This window comes from Acyrthosiphon pisum, chromosome A1 (genome assembly GCF_005508785.2).
Source record: "Acyrthosiphon pisum isolate AL4f chromosome A1, pea_aphid_22Mar2018_4r6ur, whole genome shotgun sequence".
Lineage (NCBI taxonomy): Eukaryota > Metazoa > Arthropoda > Insecta > Hemiptera > Aphididae > Acyrthosiphon > Acyrthosiphon pisum.
Genome location: NC_042494.1, coordinates 18,479,009 through 18,499,098, shown reverse-complemented (window position 1 = coordinate 18,499,098; position 20,090 = coordinate 18,479,009). Strand labels below are relative to the sequence as shown.

At 29.6% G+C, this 20,090-nt stretch overlaps 3 protein-coding genes across 3 annotated transcripts; 2 read left to right on the top strand and 1 right to left on the bottom strand.

Annotated features, from left to right (window-relative positions):
- Position 1: 1 nt before the first annotated feature.
- On the bottom strand, positions 2-8,674 carry LOC100164697 (coatomer subunit beta). The gene is made up of 15 exons (XM_001949925.4): positions 8,408-8,674; positions 8,099-8,328; positions 7,593-7,762; positions 7,302-7,509; positions 7,103-7,240; positions 6,856-7,048; positions 6,626-6,774; positions 6,288-6,563; positions 5,347-5,689; positions 2,920-3,089; positions 2,535-2,832; positions 2,291-2,452; positions 2,080-2,225; positions 1,784-2,020; positions 2-254 (listed from the first exon to the last, which is right to left on the bottom strand). The coding sequence occupies exons 1-15, from the start codon at positions 8,496-8,498 to the stop codon at positions 183-185; spliced, it is 2,883 nt and encodes a 960-aa protein (XP_001949960.1). The 5' UTR covers positions 8,499-8,674; the 3' UTR covers positions 2-182.
- A 4,129-nt stretch (positions 8,675-12,803) lies between these two features.
- Positions 12,804-16,158, top strand: LOC100169473 (pupal cuticle protein C1B-like). Its single transcript, XM_001948181.5, has 2 exons — positions 12,804-12,833; positions 15,332-16,158. Exons 1-2 carry the CDS (start codon positions 12,819-12,821, stop codon positions 15,920-15,922), a joined length of 606 nt encoding a protein of 201 aa, XP_001948216.1. The 5' UTR covers positions 12,804-12,818; the 3' UTR covers positions 15,923-16,158.
- Positions 16,159-16,319: 161 nt separating this feature from the next.
- Positions 16,320-19,558, top strand: LOC115033512. Its single transcript, XM_029486185.1, has 4 exons — positions 16,320-18,157; positions 18,240-18,344; positions 18,868-18,938; positions 19,522-19,558. Exons 1-4 carry the CDS (start codon positions 17,957-17,959, stop codon positions 19,556-19,558), a joined length of 414 nt encoding a protein of 137 aa, XP_029342045.1. The 5' UTR covers positions 16,320-17,956.
- The last annotated feature ends 532 nt before the right edge of the window (positions 19,559-20,090 follow it).

Sequence of the window (20,090 nt, the reverse complement as noted above, 5' to 3'; positions counted from 1 at the left end):
CTCAACATAGACAAACGATGGTATTGTTATTTCAAAATATTTTAATACAAACAAAAGACGTTTTCTAAATAAATGTCTATTGATAATATGTAATTAAAAACACAGTATAAATATAATATGTATAATAATAAAGATAAACTCTTGAGGTTAATGATTTTCTGTTTGAATCTGCAATGTAGAGCTTATGCCGCAACTGCTTTGTATGGTCGTTTTTGCATCATATTTATTTTGTCACCAAGACTGAGTGCCATTCCCTAAAATCAAATTTTATATCACAATACATTATTACAACCATGGATTAGATAAAAATCATTATTACTAAATAACAGAAACCACTTTTTTTAGCTGTGAATTCTAAATTTCACTGTATGAGGAAAAAAAAATTACTTTTCGTATTGGTTTATGTTTTTATTATAAAGTCATAAGTATATATATAATAGATATTTTAAACTACTGTTGAACAGTTCTCAACAGTTTTAAAAATTTTGTTTTTTATAATCCAGTCCTAAATGTATTTAGGTATACTGCTTAAAAATATTCACAATCTGCTAGCTTAGTTGTTTATTTTAACAGCCATAAACAGAGCAAAAAATGTAATTATTCTGAATTCGTTTTACATTTTAAAAATATTTTCATGATTCATTGCAACTGATATGCGGGAATGCCAAAACAGCCATTCAATATAAAGTTATTTAATAGTTAATATGATATTAAATTGGGTATAATGTATGTTTTACTTAGTTATACATTCAACTGTAAGCCATTTTTAATTTTATCAGTAAACCGAGTATAATATTTACAGTTTCTATATTCATTGTTAATTGTTATGGAATTCTATTATTAAAGGATCATTTACTAAACTATTTTACATGCATTTTTTAGTGATAGTTAAAAGTATTCTCTAATGAAAAATGTCTAGAAATATCTGTCACAAACTATTTTAAGCATTATACATTTCAGTTTGATCAACATCAGTAATAATTTATTATTATTTACTTAATAACATCAGAGAATATATAATGGATAAGCAAAATATGGATATGACAAAATAAATAAAACGCATATTATTTGAATAATAAAATGAAATTCATTAAGACTCAATTACGTTATTCCTAAAAAAAATATTTAATTTAAAGTTTAAAATTAAAATTATTCATTTTCATTTGGATAGATCAAATATGTTTCTAAGAATCTTAGAATCTGAATCAACAACTTGTTTTAATTTTTTTCCAGCTGAAATTGTTTGAGCTTATTAATTATGTTCACATAAATACGAGAGTTAAATAACTTGACTTAACTACAAAACCATAATCATGGGAAATATTTTTTGAAGAATGATTAAAAAAATATATATTAACGAGATATGAATTTTAAATCCACAACGTCCTAAAGTCTGACCCGTCGATCTTAAAGCCAAGTCATGTAAAATAAAAAACTGTTTGTGATGAATAGATTAGTATTTTTCTCTATAATTAAGTGTATTTTTAAAATTCAATGACTCAGTTTTACAATAATAGAATATTGTTTAAGTAGTGTTCTATGTATACCAAATATTTGTTTTCAATACTTCATTCACTATCAGTTTATAATAACATGACATAATTATCATGTTTCAGTGTATGATCACATATGAATCCGTATTATGTACAGTATAAAAATATGAGGATGAGACATTTTTTTATGAAAATTAAAAACCATGAAATGTATTACTTAATATTTAATTTAAGCTTGAGTTTGAACAATTGTGACATCATTTTAATATTAATTTCAAATTTGTAATTACCTGACTTTTAGCCCGAATTCTAATATGACCGATGACTTGTGGCTTATCTAATCCCTTTTCAATACTTAAATTTGCAAGAGCATCTTCTCCAAATATTGATCTCGCGTATAAATTTGCTGCCATAAAACCACACTGTCCAGACAACGCTTTTTCTGGAGTTAAACATTTCATGTTAGTGCTCTTCAATAAATGTGCCAAATATTCATTAAGATCTGTCAAACTGGTGGAAACCGAAACCTATAAAATAATTTGTTTACACCTAAATACTTTTAACACAAACACAAAAAGGACTATACTTTATTCTCCCACTCAAATTCAGTCCACATTTGACGGAACTCAGAGTCGTTACAAACAGCAGGCATTATATAGTCCATTATGTCTATACGGATGTCATCTAATACAACCACATTTCGATCACCAATTGCACCTCCGATATCATACACTAGTGAAAATTAATAATAAATTATAATTAACATAAGTTATAATAGAAAAATGCATTTAATTTACCAATGTTTCCAAAGATTATGCCATTTTCAGTAGACGCAACTTTAACGCTAGCTTTGATATTGCAAAAATCGTGAGGAGCCAAAACAACAGGTTGTGGTTTTTCAACCAACTTCAGATCCCCCATTGTGGCCAATTCGAGAGTACAATTTTGTAATGTATCACCTTATGTTATGTTATATATTAATGGTTATTACAATTATAAATAACTCATGTAGTCATGTCTAACTAAAAGTTCATTTTTTACCTGTTTGATTAACAATCAATACATCTAAAACGATATCATACTGATTGACATGAACATAAGCTTCAGCATATACTGGATCGGAAAATCCAGTCAATTGTGTAACTTTATTAAGTTTGCTATTGGTAGAAAGTCCCGATGCACCATCACCACTACTATGGTGAATAGAACCACCGCCAGCAACGGCTTGGTTTAAACTGAGTTCGAAAACATTTTCTGTACCTTCTGTGCCGTTACTACTGGTACGTAAGAATACAATGGCATCATCAACATTCACTTTATGCCCTGGCTTTTCTTTAGCCTAAATAAATTTTTAATTTACAATAACTATAGAATATAAAAATTTTCAAATAAATATGTAAAGTATGAATTTTGTTCATTAGCTTACTTTCTTGTTGCTGCTTTCTTCATCTTCTTTAGCAGCCAACATTCCATTTAATGATTTGCTGCACTCTTTAGTATAAATTTCTTCAATTTCGCTATCTCTATCATTTAATATTTTAATACTTTCCATAATTTTGTCTCCATCATCAATGCCAATAGGTTTAGAACAAATTCCTAAATAAGAAGTATACATATATATAACAAATATATAAAATACATTAATCAACATTTAAATTTATTATAACCATCATTTTAGATTCTGAGTGGACTGACAAATGTATTGATTTTACAATGATATGTTTTATTTTTATTTTTGTGTCTGTCATCACCTTTTAGGACAGTAAAAATTCTTAGATTTTCTTCAACAGTATCTTTTTCAATAGGAAAGTGAATCTAGTTGGTACTTTGGGGGTCAAAACTAAAAATTTCCTAATAGTTTTCAAAAGAAAAATTAAGGAAAAACGGGAATTTTTACGCAAAATCGTTTTTTGAGAAAATCGATTTTGGTTTTTGGTGCAACTTTTAAACAAATGACCATAGGTACATGAAATTTTTACTGAATGTTTATATAAGCATTTTCTATACACCATGCCTTTTTTAAAATATTTTGACTTTGAGCTGTTTAGGAACATTTTCAGTTTTGTTTCATCCAATTTTTTTAGTTTTTTTTTTCTATAAATATCAATAAAATTTTATTTGTTGAGTACAAAAGCTTGAAAATTTAATAGAATATATTGTTTCAAAGACAGATGAAAAATATTAAAAATCCTTTCATGATTTTTTTTTATAAGCATTTAAAGTTCAAAAATTGACAAAATATGGAAAAATCACTAAATTAGCAAATTATTTTGAGTTAAGAATTCGTAAAGATTTTTCTTTTAAAAACTAAGATTTGAAAATATAATGTAAGATTCCTCATAAATTTAACCACCTATCAAAAAAAAAAATATCTACAAGAAAGTCAAATTAAATTTTTATGAGCCTTTGAAATTCATATTTTTACAACATTTGATATTCACTCGATTTATCATGAAACAATTTCCTTATTTTGTTGTAATTAAAATATGAATGACTATAGATACTTGAAAATTTCACTGAATTTAATATTTTCTATACACCATACAATTTTGAAAATAATTTGACTCTTTTTTAGCCTATTAACGGACATTGTCAGTTTTATAGGCACAATTATTTATGTCAGTTTTATACAGAGGCACAATTTTTTTTATAAGCATTTAAAGTTCGAATTTCAACAAAATTTATCAAATTTAAAATTTAATAATTATTTTGTAGTTAATAATTTATAAAATGTTCAACTTTTATAGCTAAGGATTGAAAATTTAAAACAAGGTTCCACATAAATAGGTTATATATAAATTACTTTGTTCACTATAATATCATCAATATACTTAGTAATATCATAGGCTAACAGACTGTCTTCGCTCAGAATCGTTTTTCTTATACAATGATATTATATCATTAAATTCAAATTTAACACCATCCATTACAGTGATCTACTTGTAACCTACTGTACAGCAGAGTGACACCCACTTGCCTACCTTTTTGGCATTTAGTTGACACCCGCCCTGAAAGTATTCCCTCGCCTCTCAAGTTTAGGTAACACACATCACTTATTTCTTTCTTAATTTTTTATAGTTCTATTCATTTATTTCAGAATGTATATAGTGTATTTTTTTCTGTAGTGCACAGCTAAAGAAAAAAAGGTACAAAATAGTTTAACCTGGTTTGTATATTATATTATATTCTTTAAATATGTGAAACTCATGCATTGGATATTTTAAGAATAATTAATGGTAAAATTCTAATAATATTGTACAATATAATATAACCATAATATCGCCATACCAGCCATTTAAATAACTCAATAGTAAACCACAAATATAACTTTGTAGACCCTATAAGTGGAACACACAGAACGTAGAGGGGATGTTGATAAGTGCTAAATGTGGTGACAAATGAAAAAGGACTAAGTGAAACTTAATTTATTTATATTTAACAGTTGTGGTGAAGTAAACTAATTGAAAACTATCTATTTAAGGAAACATTGAAAGATATTATATCAGAATTTTTACCACCTGCATATTTCAATAGATTTACATGAATTTTCGTTTTTTTTTTCGACTTTATAATTAATAATTATTCATACTTTCACAATAAAATATATTAATTTACTTAACAATTATAATTTATTTTTATTTTTAAAATATTAGATAATTAGTCTGGAACTGATAAACTACCTTGTAGCTACTTTTTTTTTATCCTTAGTACAAAGCTTAATGTAAGCTGTAAAAAATGTTTACTATTTTAATGTAAAAAATAAGGGGGAAAAGTGGTGTGGTATCACTTACTCCTGAGTGGGCGGAGGAAGACTTTTTTAAATTGTAATCAATTAAGTTTCAATTTTAATTACCCGATTTTCCAAGCTTCAAAATATAAGTTAAAATTAACATTAATTTAACACAAAATTGATTAGCCTTTATCGAATCTTCTTCTTCCCAAATGTCAGCATATCTTATGCCCAATTTAGTGAATGTAGTGCCTAATGCAGCACCAACATAGAAATCTCCATCAATTAGATACTGACGTAATGGTGGCCGTTTTGCCTGACTACTTCGAGGAGTGTTTGTAATAAATGCTGATTGAGTAGCATATGTTCCATCAGATGTTACTAACTGTGAACCACTAGACCCAAATTCTTCAACGTTTTCTGAATCTCCAGCTGCTTTCTTCAACTCATCTTCAACTAAGGGCATCTAAAATAAATCAATGCACACATATTAATAAAATATTAATATTTATTAAGCTATTAAATAAAAACTTTTCAGCACACATCAATTATAAGTTGGAAAGAAACTATTTAATTATGAATATCATTTTATTTTTTGGTATAATCATAATATTTAAAGAAGCAGAAAATTAAAAAAATATAATTAGTAACTCATAGGTATATGACACTGTGGTCTATGATACAAAGTTTCAAAATGTTTACATTTAAAATATTGAACTGATCTATATGAATATATGTACAGATCAATTGGTAACTGATTGGAAGTTCTTAATATTTTTATTTTTATTTCTGATATTATTGATTTTAAATTCCATTGTTATTTTAAATAAATAATGTTCATGATTATTTGAATAAATTGGTTATTGATGGTTCAAATTGAATGCCAAATTCATTTCTTTTTTTTTTCTTTTTATCAAGGACCAGGGAGAGAACCGCGATTTGCATTATAGCTCCGCGAATATGCCAAAGTCTAACTCTATTTATAACAATGGATTTGTGCATATTTTCTGTAATTATTATAACTTATATGTTAAAACCAACTTTAAATCAAATTAATAACATACGTCTCCAAGTGATATTTTTATTTGTTCAATTGTTGCTTCAATATCTTCTTGTGAGTTGGCAAATTCACCAAGTATCCATAATGCAGCTCTGTGCACATTAGCAGACTTAATAGATTGAAAAACTTCTAATAGACGTTGAATTATGAGAGGACGTAATGATTCAAAGAGGTAAATAGCTTCACGCAAAAATACCATAACATCCGTGGCAGCCAATTCTATACTATCTGACAAGAATTCAATGAGTACAGGGATCACTGTTGCAGCTATATCTGGAAACTATAAAACATAATATGAGTAAAAATAAACATTATAACTAACTTTATAAAACAATAACAAACCTTAATAGAACACGTATGCAGTGTGCGCACCAACAATTGTCTATATTTTCCAGTATCTTCATGTTCAGCTAAATTATGAGTCTTTTCCACTTCGTTTTTGAGTACAAACACCATTTCTTCAATATTACGAGATGATACCAAATCCATAGCTATACAAACAGACATCAATTCATTAACTCATTTCAACTACATACATAGTATTGTGTATAAATAATAGTATGGGTGATTACCCAAATTCAATGTTTTCTTTCTAACTTCCAAATCAGTGCTAGATAATACTCTTAGTATATCCATGACCAAATCTTGAAGCACTCTTTCGTGTGAAGGGTGTTCTTTAAGAGCAATTAAACGGTCCAAAACAATAAGTTTTACATTATTATCACTTTCTTTTACAATTAACTCAATATAACAGGAAGCTGCTGCCTATATCAAATTTTAATTGTATTATTTATATCTATAAATGTAATAACAACATACCTTTACGGCAGTAGGTGCATTTGACAAGGTGACCAATGTTCCAGCAGCTTCATAACGAACGGCTGGGCTACTAGAATTCAGTAAATTGTAAATACAACGTATGAAACGGGATCGTTCTGAAGGATTTGCATGACATACCTGATTTTAATAAAACTTAGTTGTTAATAAAAATTATTTAATTTATTTAGTGTTCTCTTACTTTGTATATGAGTTCTACAATAACTAGTTGCAAAATGTCACCAAAAGAAGCTACTTGATCCAGACAAGAAGCCAGATATGTAAGTGCTCTATCTTGGTCAGCGTGTAGTAACATCATAAAAGCATTACGTTTGCAAGACATGTCTTGCTCCCCATCAAGGAAATTAGCAATAAGTTCAGGAGCATCCGGTATCAAAAATTCAAAATTCCTATTTTACAAATTTATATTAACATAGTTATAATATTGAAATAAAAAATGATTGTTTTAAATGAATATACAAATTAAAATTACCTGTAAATAGTGAATATTGCTAGTACAGCATTACGTCTTACATAGGAATGACGGTGTTCAAGACATGCACGTATAGTTGGCATCAATGGTTCTAATAACTCTGGTTCTTTCAATTTACACAAGAATCGAAGAGTCGACCCTCTTAAGTATTCGTTTGGATGTTGTAAATCCTAAGATGCAAAAAAATAAATAAATAAAAATATACAATTTAGAACAATAAATTTATAATTAACATCATTAGCATTTGAAACCAAAAATAGGGTATAAGGATCAACATTTAAAATACATACAACCTCAAAATCCGTGGATAAAATATGGTAAAGATGTAACAAAACTACCGGCTACTAAATAAATAAAAAAGGGAATTTCCAAACTTAATATATTGACTTATCAGTATAACACATTTTACAGTGGACCTACTAAAATATATATCACTTCATTTTTATTTATGATAAATTTTTTTATAGGTGAATTAAATTATAAAAAAAAGTTACATTTTTAATTACCTTACGATATGCATCACAGACTAATATCATTTCCTGTAATAGTTTACCATCTGGTGTAGTTTTCGGTACTATTTCCCAAAATATTAAAAGTAGTTTTTTGATTGTATGGTCTTGTAACGGTAGGACGAAACGGATTATTATCATCAACAGTCCTGGCAAACGTTCTCCATTGGCTATCATATGAATGACTTTTTTCAATGCTTCAATTTTTGTTTTGCTATCGCCTTTTTCTGTACATAATACATCATGATGAATTATCATTAATAATAATTATTTAATATACAACCACAGCGGATGATCAATACTAACCAAGATCTGCCTTGAGTTGCATTTCGTTTGGCATTTCATAATCACTAGATATGTTGATCAAAGTGTAGCAAGGCTGTTCTATAGACGACATCGTGGCTGAAAGGTAAAAATATTCAAAAATAAAATACAATCCAAACGCTTATTTGAGTGAAAACTTCGACATTAGAAAATTATAAATCTCAACAACTCTCTACAATACGAAAATCGTTGTATATAAAGTTTTAATGAAATCTATGACAAAATAACTAATCCAATATTGTTTTATTATGATAACACGTCATAATATGATACGATGCATATTATTATAAAAGGTTACCGTGGTTGTGGTAAGTAGGAGTACCAATAAGTTACCAATAGTCTACCGGCTGGCGGCATTTTCTTGTTTAAAAAAAATGGTTTGATACAAAATAGTTAACGAAATCAATCGTTGTTTATATAATTAGTATGACATATTTTTAGCACTCTAAATGAATATATTAACGACACGTGGCGTTGCGACAGTTTTAAATATTTACTAAAAATGTATATTTTTATATTAACTAAAATCTATTTTTAAGGAACTTGGTTACCTTACCGGGTACCCTTTTTTTTGCAATTTTTTTTTTTTAGACTTATGTAGTTAACTATACTGAGAACGATGGTGAAGTCAGAATTTGGTGGTCGGACTTAGTTTCGAAGTTATAGCTTTATGAAGTTCGCTATTTTACGAGTTTTGCGTTTTCGCGCGTCACTAGTTAACTGCACCTATTACGAATATTAATTTTTTTTTTCGAAACCTTTGTACTTCGCAACGAGTTAAGAACGACGGTGCAATCAAAATTAGATAGCCAGACTTCGTTTTGAAGCTATATGCTCAGGCAGTTTCGAATTCTAAGTTTTTACGCATACGCTCAACGCTCTATAGAAGCTCCCAGTGTTTGGAAGGAACGAGTTCCAAAAGGAACGGATTCCTGGAACGAATTCCTTTTTATAAAAAAAGAACGAGAAAATGAACTAGTTTTTTTCAAGGAAAAATAAACAAAATTGTTCGTTCCTTTCTAGTTCCAATAATTTATACAGATAAGTATGTAAATAATTGAAATTAAGATATTTTTTTTTTTATAGTGTTTAATGTATTTGGTATGCATATTATGAAAAAAAAAACATTAATGATTAAGTAAGAATTTTTATTTTATTTGGAACTAAAAAAGGAACTCGTTCATTTTCCAAAGGAACAACAAAGGAACGAATTCTTTTTTTTTTTAAGGAACAAGGAACGGAACGAATTCCTTTTTTTAAGGAACTTGCCAAACACTGGAAGCTCCCTACGCCTACCGGCTCCGGTCTCCGGTCAAAACAAGATAGTTGGAGAAGTAAAAAAGAAATACACGACAATATTTACGAAGAAGTATATACGAATTGATTTACGATCTACAGCTCCTATAAGCATGGCCGTGTATTAAAAAAGTAAACAATTAATTTAAATATTCGTTATCTTGCGGATTTGTTATAGGAATACCAACAGACAATGCCTGTAGTTACATCCCATTTTATATTGGTCATCGACTCAAAAACCTGGAAGGACGGTCGTTAGACAACTATATATGTAAGGAAGAAAATAACAAATAAAATATTTTAGTATATTATATTTTATTTTATAATATAATAAACAACAGACAATTATTTAAATTAAAAAAGTTAAAGTAGGTAATTTGATTTTTAAAATTGTATTAAATATTATATACCTACGTATTGATATTTGATAATTTTATAAATTTAAAACTGTATTATGAATTATGGTATATGATATTACTGATCATATTAGGTACGTAAAACAAATGCAGACTATACCTACCTATTTGTTCGTTTTGAACAAGTAGGTACATAACTTATGTAAGCATAAGTAACATAAGCAGTTAATTAAAAAATAATATGGTTAAATGTATTGGGTATATTATGTTTTAATGTTAAGTACATAACTTAATAACTATATATATATAAATATCACTTATAAATTACCTATATGGTAATAGGTTTATATATATGTAATATACTAATAAACAATAGAATAATATATAATAATACAATTAAACATAAATGATAAATACATAATAAAATATAAATAATAATATATACAATTATATTATAAATACAAAACAAGTACCCACCCGGGTGGCCAGTTTATCTCATAAGTAAATATAAAATTACAATTTACATCCTCAGCCATTAGGTACGTGCGGGCGATACGTACAACCATATAACTATGAAAACTTTAATAATAAAACTAAAAACATTTTTTAGATAGTGAAAACTTTCACAGATCATTTAAAGTGGTAAAAAAAGAAATTTGTTAGATACCTACCTATAATCTCTCTTTTTTTTAACATAATACTTTACCCACGTTTTCGTGTGGACTGAGTGTCCGATTGCATTTCGAACGGATGTTAAATAAATAAACACTTTATATAATAAATTAATATATTACCTACCTATATACATAAGCGCAATTTGGGTTAAATTTATAGGGATGCTAGATTTATGTTGACTAAAGTGATCAGTGGGGGGGCTTCCAAACCGGCCCTTTTCATTCATATGCCTTAATTTTATACACCTTCGCGTTAAACAACAATGACCTATAACATAATTTACATAATACATTATTATCTATATTATTATTCTGATTGGTACTAAGGTACCTATATGTATTATTATTATTATGAAAATTATAAGGTCTTGGAAATAAATGTATCCAAATACCCATGGCATAATATTATAGTCAATAAAAATTCGATGATGCTTTCAAAAATTTGTGGTTGCTTAGTACCCCCCAAGCACCCCCCCCCCCCAAATTTCGCCTATGCCTATATATAATATACTGTAATTTAGTATGTTTTTGTTCCTACATAAAATATGGTCCTCTGAAGTTTTGTAAAAAAAACTTTTATCTTCAGCAAATATACCGTCCGTACATTATTTTTTTCCAACAGTTTATGAAAATTGAGATAGGATTTAAAATTATATTCTGTTTTGAGAGAGAAAATTTGACTGATCAACCTCGAAAAAAAAGATTAGTAAGAATTTAAAAAAAACTTACATATTATTATAATATTATGGATTATTTGGACGACCTCGTGTGGGCTGCAAAAAAGAGTCGGTCTTCACAAATTAGGCTTGAAGGATACGTCATCACATAATGTTTCCAATATACACACAGACAATATATTATATAACAAAGTCGTCGACAATTCACCGCGACAATAGAGGAACCCTATATATTATATTGCATTAAGTAGGTATGTATCTACATAGGTATCCGTGATCTATATAGGTAGGTACTCGTAATATATGTTCTATGGACGATCTGGATTCTTGCACATAACAACCTTCGGAGAACAATGGAACCATGTACAATAAATCTCTATTAATTTGATGAAGAAACGGGAACAACTACCTATAGTAAATTACCAACTGGTTACTATATTAATCACCACATAATATAATATTTATATATTATATATTAGGTAGGCTAGCGGCTCTAGAACTTTTTGTATCTTAGTAATGAGTGCTATACATTCTGAAAAATTATACGTACCTACATCTAATAATTTAAATAAAATCTGTATCTTCATATGGAGGTGGGGGGTTGCACGATTTAAGTATTTTATTTAAGTACCAAATTATATAGAAGACAATAAGTAAATTATGAATAATGGACAATGCGAAAAAATAATACAAATAAACGACAGATTATTTAAGATATTAAAAGTAAAAATCCTAAAGTTTGTTCCCCCTTGAAGGGCCACGGTCGTCCATTGGATAGAGAGTTACAAACTTGACGGACGAACATATTACAATAAAATTATAGTCACTAGGTAAGTAGTACAATAGCTACCTATAATAACCAATAGGTAACTAATAAAATATTATGTCCATCGTTGTCTCCGGCCTCTGTATAATTCTGCAAAACTACGCAATTGTTTTGATTCTAAACAAGTACATATTGTTACATACCTACAAATACTTGCATTATATATATAAGCTAGGTACCTGTATATTTTTTATTTTATTACATGCGTTGCCGAGTACCTACTCTTAAGGTCACTTTTAGAAATTTTTCATAATTTTTACACACAACAGCTTATATATATATAGTATAGTAAAACTATGCCATAATAATTCATAACAATTGATAGTAATATTCTATATTCACAATAGAACCTTTTAACCCGAAAGCGATTGACCTGTTATTGTAAAAGGAGGGGGTAGCTGAAATAACACCTCGCCCCTGGGGCGAATTGGTGATATGATTTCCCACCGATTATTACATGGAAGTCGAGGTATATAAGACATGATTGACTACATTTAGATTCAATTCAACACTTTCTGCAGACTATCTGTTAACTCTGATCACTATATCACCATAATATCTATCATGCAGCATTTTAAGGTAAGTTGCATCCATGCTAAATAATATATTATATACATGGTGATTCATCAAGCATGCCTAATGACTAGTAGTTAGTACTATAACTCCGTTTTTTCAGTTATTAAAAATCTTATTTTTTTAGTTTTTAAATATACTTTAATATTAAGACCAATTTTCAAATGCTTGAGATTTTCATATTATCTAACCTACCCGTGAAGATACAAATTTCTGTTTTTCAAATAAGAATCTATATTTTCTACGGTAAATTATTTAGTGAATATTTTCTCTGGAAATTTTTACGTAACTATTATAAAAATAAAATTTTGAACGAGTGCCTATAGTGGCTAATGCCTATATAGTACCTAGTTTATGAGTTATTTAACTTTGTGTATGTAGTAAGGATAATGTGTTTAGAAAATATTGGGCTATAGTGATTTGAAAATTTTAGTAACTATAATATTAATCTATCAACATTTATAATTTGTAAAAATGGTCCAAGTACTTATGAGTTATAATAAATATTAAATCCAATATTACATTAATTTTATAATTTTTTTAAATCTATTTTTAAGGATATTAGTCCTTAATATAATTTATAAACCATTTACATGTTTAATAACTGAAAAACTACTCGTTTGAATTTTGAATTAGGTACATATACAATTTTACACTCCTTAAATCGTACAAACAGTTTCAAAAATTTGAACGTATCGTCTCTTCGTCTTTAAGTAAATATAAAAATTCAAAAATCAGATAACAAATTCATTATTATTTATTAGGTACATGAAAAAATGCGAGTGAGCATGCTTGATAAATCATCCTGTATACTTATGTAACATATTATACCTACTTATACCTATTAATAATAAATAATAATTCACAGTTAAAGTTAATTAATTAGGATACATACTTGATAGAATAAAGACTTAAAAGTGTTGTAGCATTTACTATATTCAAACTATAGTAGGTAACTACACTGCAAATATAAGTGTAGATAAAGTTTTATGGTGCATATTATATATATATTTTTTTTTTATTGAGCTTAAGCCCGGCAACATTAGCTATTTTTGTTTTTGTTTGTAGGTTTTTTGCTGGTAGGGGGAGGAACACGTGTGTGTTTGTTAAGGCAGAATTTTTGATTTGGGCACCCGCAGGTATCTGCCATGCCCGGGTGGGGGATGGTGGCACTTGTTCTCCGGACACTGTAACTTGCCACAGTAAAAATGCCACCCATGGCCGAGGTATCGAACCGGCGTCGGTATGCGTCGCAACCGATGCCTTAGTCCGCTCGGCCACTCCGTCCCCCTATTATATATTTATCTACCTACATTTATAATTAAGTTTATATCCCTGCGACCAGCTAGCAGAACATATCATGTTTGAATATCTGTCAATAAAATAAAATATCATAATATTATGTTTAATGTTAGTATTATTAACTGTTACAAAAATATAAATACTAAATACACAGAATTGGAAATATGAAAATTACCTAAACCAAAAAAGTAATTTATTTGAATATTATACACGTATAGTTTCTCTCACCGAATATTCTGAAAACATGCACAGTGTAATAAATTATTATCGAAATAAAATGATTTTATATTGCCCTAAAATAAATAGCATAAAATTATAAAACCAATAACTCTCGAAGAGCTCAGCTTAAAAAAAACCAATGAAACACATATAGGTATAATACCTTTAGTGGAATGTTTCAAGTTTTAACAATTAATATTTTTTTAATTACTATTAAATAGCTACCAAACTAAAATCGTTATTTTACATTTTTATATTTCTCCAGGCATGCTCAGCATGCGCCGCATGCTTGTCAATATAAAAACGCAATTAATAAAAATACAAAAATTATTTTGTCATCAATAATATAATATTACGTATTTAAAAAAATCATAATGTATGACAAAAATGTCATCTATTTCTGTTGTACTTATCTGTATTTATCTTTATCGTAACATTTACTGACAGAGCATGCGATAGCTGTGTGCGCAAGCTATACGACGCTTATTATCGCTGTGAAATACCAGTTACTTCGAGACCTTTAGCCGTGGTACTATTGTACTAACCACCCAAGGCATGCTCAGTCGGTTGCGCTTCATCAATGCATTTTGTAATATAATTAAAATTAAAGTAATATAATTAATATTAATTGAATTAAAGTCTTATTTATAAGTTAAATAGAACTACAATACATTATGATAAATGAGCATGCCTATACATCGGAGTCAGCATTCGCCACTGGAATATGTACTTACAATATATAAGGCTATACCGGCTATTAATTTTGTTCAAATTTTAACTTCAAATTTCATACTCTCATACCAATTATAAAATGATGTAAGTAAGTTATCTGAAAATGTGTTATGACTTATGGCCACCAGATGCAGTCTCCCTCAAACTAAAAAATAATAAAATACAGTCGAACACTTTAAAGATTAGGTACACTTACAAGTAAGTACAACCAAAAAAATTATAAATGAATTTTTTTTTTCGTGCTCCGATAGGTGTTGAGACTGCAGCGTTTCGTGATCACGGCGGCGGCGTTAATAGTGTCATCGGTGGCGGCGGACGAGCCGGTCGCCGAACCATCGCTTTACTCGGCGGCATACTTACCACCAAAACCTATGGTCGTAGTCGGCGGCCCGCTACACTACAACAGCCCGTACGATGGCGCCGTGGCTAGCACGTCAACAAGCGTGTTCCGGACACCCGGCCACCCAGGTCAGGTGTCCGCGGTCCACAAAACCGTCGAGACGCCGTACTCGTCCGCGCACAAGGCGGACGTACGGTACACCAACGACGTGCAACTACCGTATCATCACTACCCGGCCGCCGTCCCCTACGGCTTCGGCCCGACCGCAGTCCCGTATGGCTACGGTCCGACCGCCGTCCCATACGGTCATGGACCGGTCGCCGTCCCGTACGGTCATGGACCGGTCGCCATTCCGTACGCCTACGGACATGCTGCGGCTGTCCCGTACAACCATGGACCGGTCGCTGCCACTTACGGTCACGGCCCAACCGCCAGTGGATATTCAGTCTCACACGCCAGTTTCTCCGGACCGCATGGAACCCACTACTCGTACAGACGGTGATTCATATTTAGTAGGTAAATCGCACGTGCGGTGAATGTATACCTATAATCATGATATGACAATAATTGTACCGATGTTATTTTTATAATTTACGCAAATTTCTAATTGTATTTAATGTGATAAGTATCAAATTATATAATAGGTATATTTAAAAAATAATATTATGAGATTTGAAGTTTAAAAACAAACGTCCAGCGATTTGACGATGCACTGCAGCTGTCAACTATAATATATTATTATGTATAATATATCGGAAGTTTAAAAATAAACTATTTATTATTTGATAAAACTTGATGGCATATTATATTACTACAAATTTACTTTACGTTGTGTATACAACAAGTTTTCTGTACATAATACACATTACAAACAGTGCTCTAATTGGGAAAAATTAAGTAGAGGAGCTCAATCCAACGATTTAAAAACTGCGTTCCGTGAGCGCAATTACTCAACACGGACCCGTGGGTTTTGCAAAAAAAAAAATAAAAATAGTAGGGGAGCTACTGTTTGACTCCGTTGTCAAGCACTGTGAGTCAAGCCGTCAAGGTATACTAGGCTATAGACTTTGCAGCCATACAATAGTGAAATAAATCATAGCACGTTACTCGATATTTTTGCTCTACGAGGAAAATCTACGAATTATAAATATATTTTTTTAATAAGTAACCATTACAACGAAAATCTTTCAAAAAATTGGTCAAAAACGTGTATCCAATCCAAAAACATATTTATTTTAAAATCGAATTCGATACCCAATACCCATAGATAAACCGTAAATTATAATTTGATGTGTATACCTATGTTACGGCTAAAGTCCGAAACATGGTTAAAGTGCACATAATCCACAATAGTTGGATAAAGTAAACACTTAACATTTAGAATCATAGTTTCGTACATTAACCGGCTATTTTGTACATTATCCATTGATTGATGGATGAAGTAACTGGGTAGAAAAAATGTAGAAAAAAATATATTATTATTATAATAATATAATTGTAAGATATGAAATTACTTATGGTGCTATTTTTACGATGTGAAAACCATTCAAAGTTACAATAAAGTTACAATAAAATGGAACTATATAGATTATAGTAGTACTACTACTAGATAGTAGGTACTACCATTTATCTTGCGATCATTCAATTTTATCGTAATCGCTTGACGTTACCTATATGAGTACCTACCTATAACATCAGTTTAAATTTAGTTGTGTTCGGAGTAAAATGTGGATGAAATAAGTTCAAAAGACGATTTTTACGTGTTCTTTAATAAATTAACTGCGGAAAAAACAGAATTCGATTTTTTAATCACAAAAAAAATATTCTGAAATAATATTAGAAATTAAAACGCTAAATCAAACAAAAAAAAAAAACAAGCACAGATTACCGACGTTTAAAAAGATATGATGTAATAACTATTGACGGAGAAGACAAATTTATTTATCCTATAGACGGTGGTGATTCAACAATCTATTATAGTACATTCAAAACGAAAGTATGTACGATATTCTTCATGAAATCCATTGTAATATAGGGCACGGGGGGAAAAACAGAATGATTGCCGAGACAAAGAAAAAATATAAAAATATCACACAAGAAATTATATTAATGTATTTAAAGTATTGTGAACCTTGCCAAATGAAGCAAAAATGTAAAAAAAATGGTCTGGTTACTAAACCAATGATATTCTCTGAAATGAATAGTAGGGCTCAAGTTGACCTCATTGACGTGCAGACCAGCAGACATGCAGTCACGAGCAGACGGGGAATATCGTTTTATCGTGGTCTACCAAGACCATGTTACATAGTTTGATCAAATAAGAGCATTAAAAACAAAACGAGCTGAAGAGGTTGCGAAACATAATATTATAGACATATTTTGTATTTTTGGTGCTCCAATGATACTGCAATCTGACAATGGAAGAGAATTCGTAAATCAAATAATTAATGATTTAAAATGTATGTGGAATAGTTTGAAAAAAGTTCAAACAAATAATTCAAAACCTTAGTCCGAGGGTTTGAGGTTTGTACAATTAATGAAGAATAGAGCATTTCACGGTGGGATAAAAAGGTCGCCATATCAAGCGATGTTTGGTAGTGATATCAAAATTGGATTATCGACGTATATTCTTCCACCAGAAACTATCAACAATATATCTTCAGAAGAAGATTTAGAAAATGTATTGCAAAATATTGGAGGAAAAAGTGAAGAAAGCAGTTCTGCAGACGCTAATCAGGTAAATAGAAAAAATAATAAAGAATACATAAATAATACGATTTACAAAATGTTATATTAAGTACTATTTTTATTTTTCGTAGGACGAAGAAATACATAAAATATGCGAGTCTTGTGGGAATAATATTCAAGCAATATTAAACAAAGATGACAATCAACACCATATTTGTAATTTATGTGCAAAAGAGGTAATTTATTTTCAAAATTAATTTTGACTATAATTATTATTATTTAAATTAATTTATGTTATACTCAAAAAAAATTAAGTATTAAATTAAGAATCACACATATTGTCTTAAATACATTAATATATGTGAGATTAAAAAAAAAATACATTTTAAAACTTAGCTCCTTCTCTGTCGTAATTGCCCAATGCGTAGGTATACTATTCTACTTGTTTTACACATTTTTCATAGGTTATTTATTTTATTATTATTATCAATTATAAAAACCAATTATTTGAAATTATAATGTCAACTTATTCTTCATGATGAAAATACTTTGATATTGAAGTATTTAAAGTAAATTTAAACTAAAGTATAAATTATTTTTGGATACTAGGACACACCACACACGTCAAAAAAGAGTACTGTCCTACGAAAAAGAGTACGTCTGGTCACCATAACTATAATTGATTCTATAACATCTCGTGGCTGTTTATCAAGTCTCGTTATCGGATATTGCATATCTAATATTTGTATAACTTTTCAGAGTATGGTTAAGTCTCAAAGAGACCTTAGTATAAAAGCATTACAACATCAGGCTGAAAATGTTAAGTTTAGGTAAATTAATAAATTTCCACCTGCCAGCATCGGTGATACGGTTCGAGTCGACATACCAGACGTGGATAGAGGAGATCCGCGAAATATTCTGTTTGCAGTAGTATCAATAAAAGATGGAGAATACTATGAACTAGATAATAAATAAGGAACGATAGAACAACATTACTCTAGGTCTCAATTTTATGTTTGTCCTGAGCCATTAATTACAGTAGACGAAGTGTCAAATACAAAAAAATCGTAGGAAATATGTCATTATTAGGTGGTCAAGGTTATCAACGTTGTGCATGTAAATCAAATTGCAAAACAAATAAATGCAAATGCAAAGCATCTGGCATTTTATGCAATTTTTTTTTTTAAAGTTACCATGTTTAAATAAATAATAAAAACAATGTTATCTAATAAATACAAATAAATATAAATAGAAATAAAGTTAATATTGCATCAAATGTATAGTCTGTTCTGCGCATGGGCGTAGTGGGGACGACGTTCGACCGTCGCGAAACGAAAACTAGTCGCCACGCAAGTCTGTTCTTATTCTGAATGGAGTTTAGTTTAATATTTAATTGTTAATATTTTACATTAGCCATAACACGATGGCTAAAGTTACTTTAGCCGGGTAATGTATAGGTATCCATTTCCTAATAGTTTTTATTCACGGCTAAAGTCCGAAATTGAATAATGTGCACATTAGCTTAATTCGGACTTTAGCCGTAACCAGTGGCGTAGCCAAGGGGGGGGGCTATAGCCACCCCATGGGCTGTGTTTATGTGTATCGTGTACCTATGTATAGTATTCTACTATCTTGTATTTAAGTATTTTAAATCTTTGGTAGGTACTAGGTGTCTAGGTACTAACTAAATGTTCACGATTGACGAATAAGTATGTCTTTGGCGTAGGACGTAGGTACTACCATTTATAGATTAGGTACTTTTAGTTTCTAGTTTCTATCGTCATTATCACTATCAGATGCAGATAATCAATTTCAACAAATATTTAATGACGTTGTCACAATGGGAAAAAGTGTAAATTTGAAATAAAAATTAAAAATGCCCCGAATATGTAAAAGATAAACTCAAAGAGTAAACGTTATTTCTGAAAATCCAGAAGACCAGAAATATATTTTAAATGTTCTAGGTACTTTTATTCCTTTTT

Excerpts from the sequence above, each read along its gene's own strand:
- LOC115033512 (XM_029486185.1), top strand. The coding sequence starts at position 17,957 with ATGAAGAATAGAGCATTTCACGGTGGGATAAAAAGGTCGCCATATCAA. Across the intron at positions 18,158-18,239 it reads GTTCTGCAGACGCTAATCAG|GACGAAGAAATACATAAAAT; the intron begins GTAAATAGAAAA and ends TATTTTTCGTAG. Across the intron at positions 18,345-18,867 it reads GTAATTTATGTGCAAAAGAG|AGTATGGTTAAGTCTCAAAG; the intron begins GTAATTTATTTT and ends ATAACTTTTCAG.
- LOC100164697 (XM_001949925.4), bottom strand. The coding sequence starts at position 8,498 with ATGTCGTCTATAGAACAGCCTTGCTACACTTTGATCAACATATCTAGT. Across the intron at positions 7,510-7,592 it reads GCAATATTCACTATTTACAG|GAATTTTGAATTTTTGATAC; the intron begins GTAATTTTAATT and ends TTTGTAAAATAG. Across the intron at positions 2,021-2,079 it reads AATTTGAGTGGGAGAATAAA|GTTTCGGTTTCCACCAGTTT; the intron begins GTATAGTCCTTT and ends ATTATTTTATAG.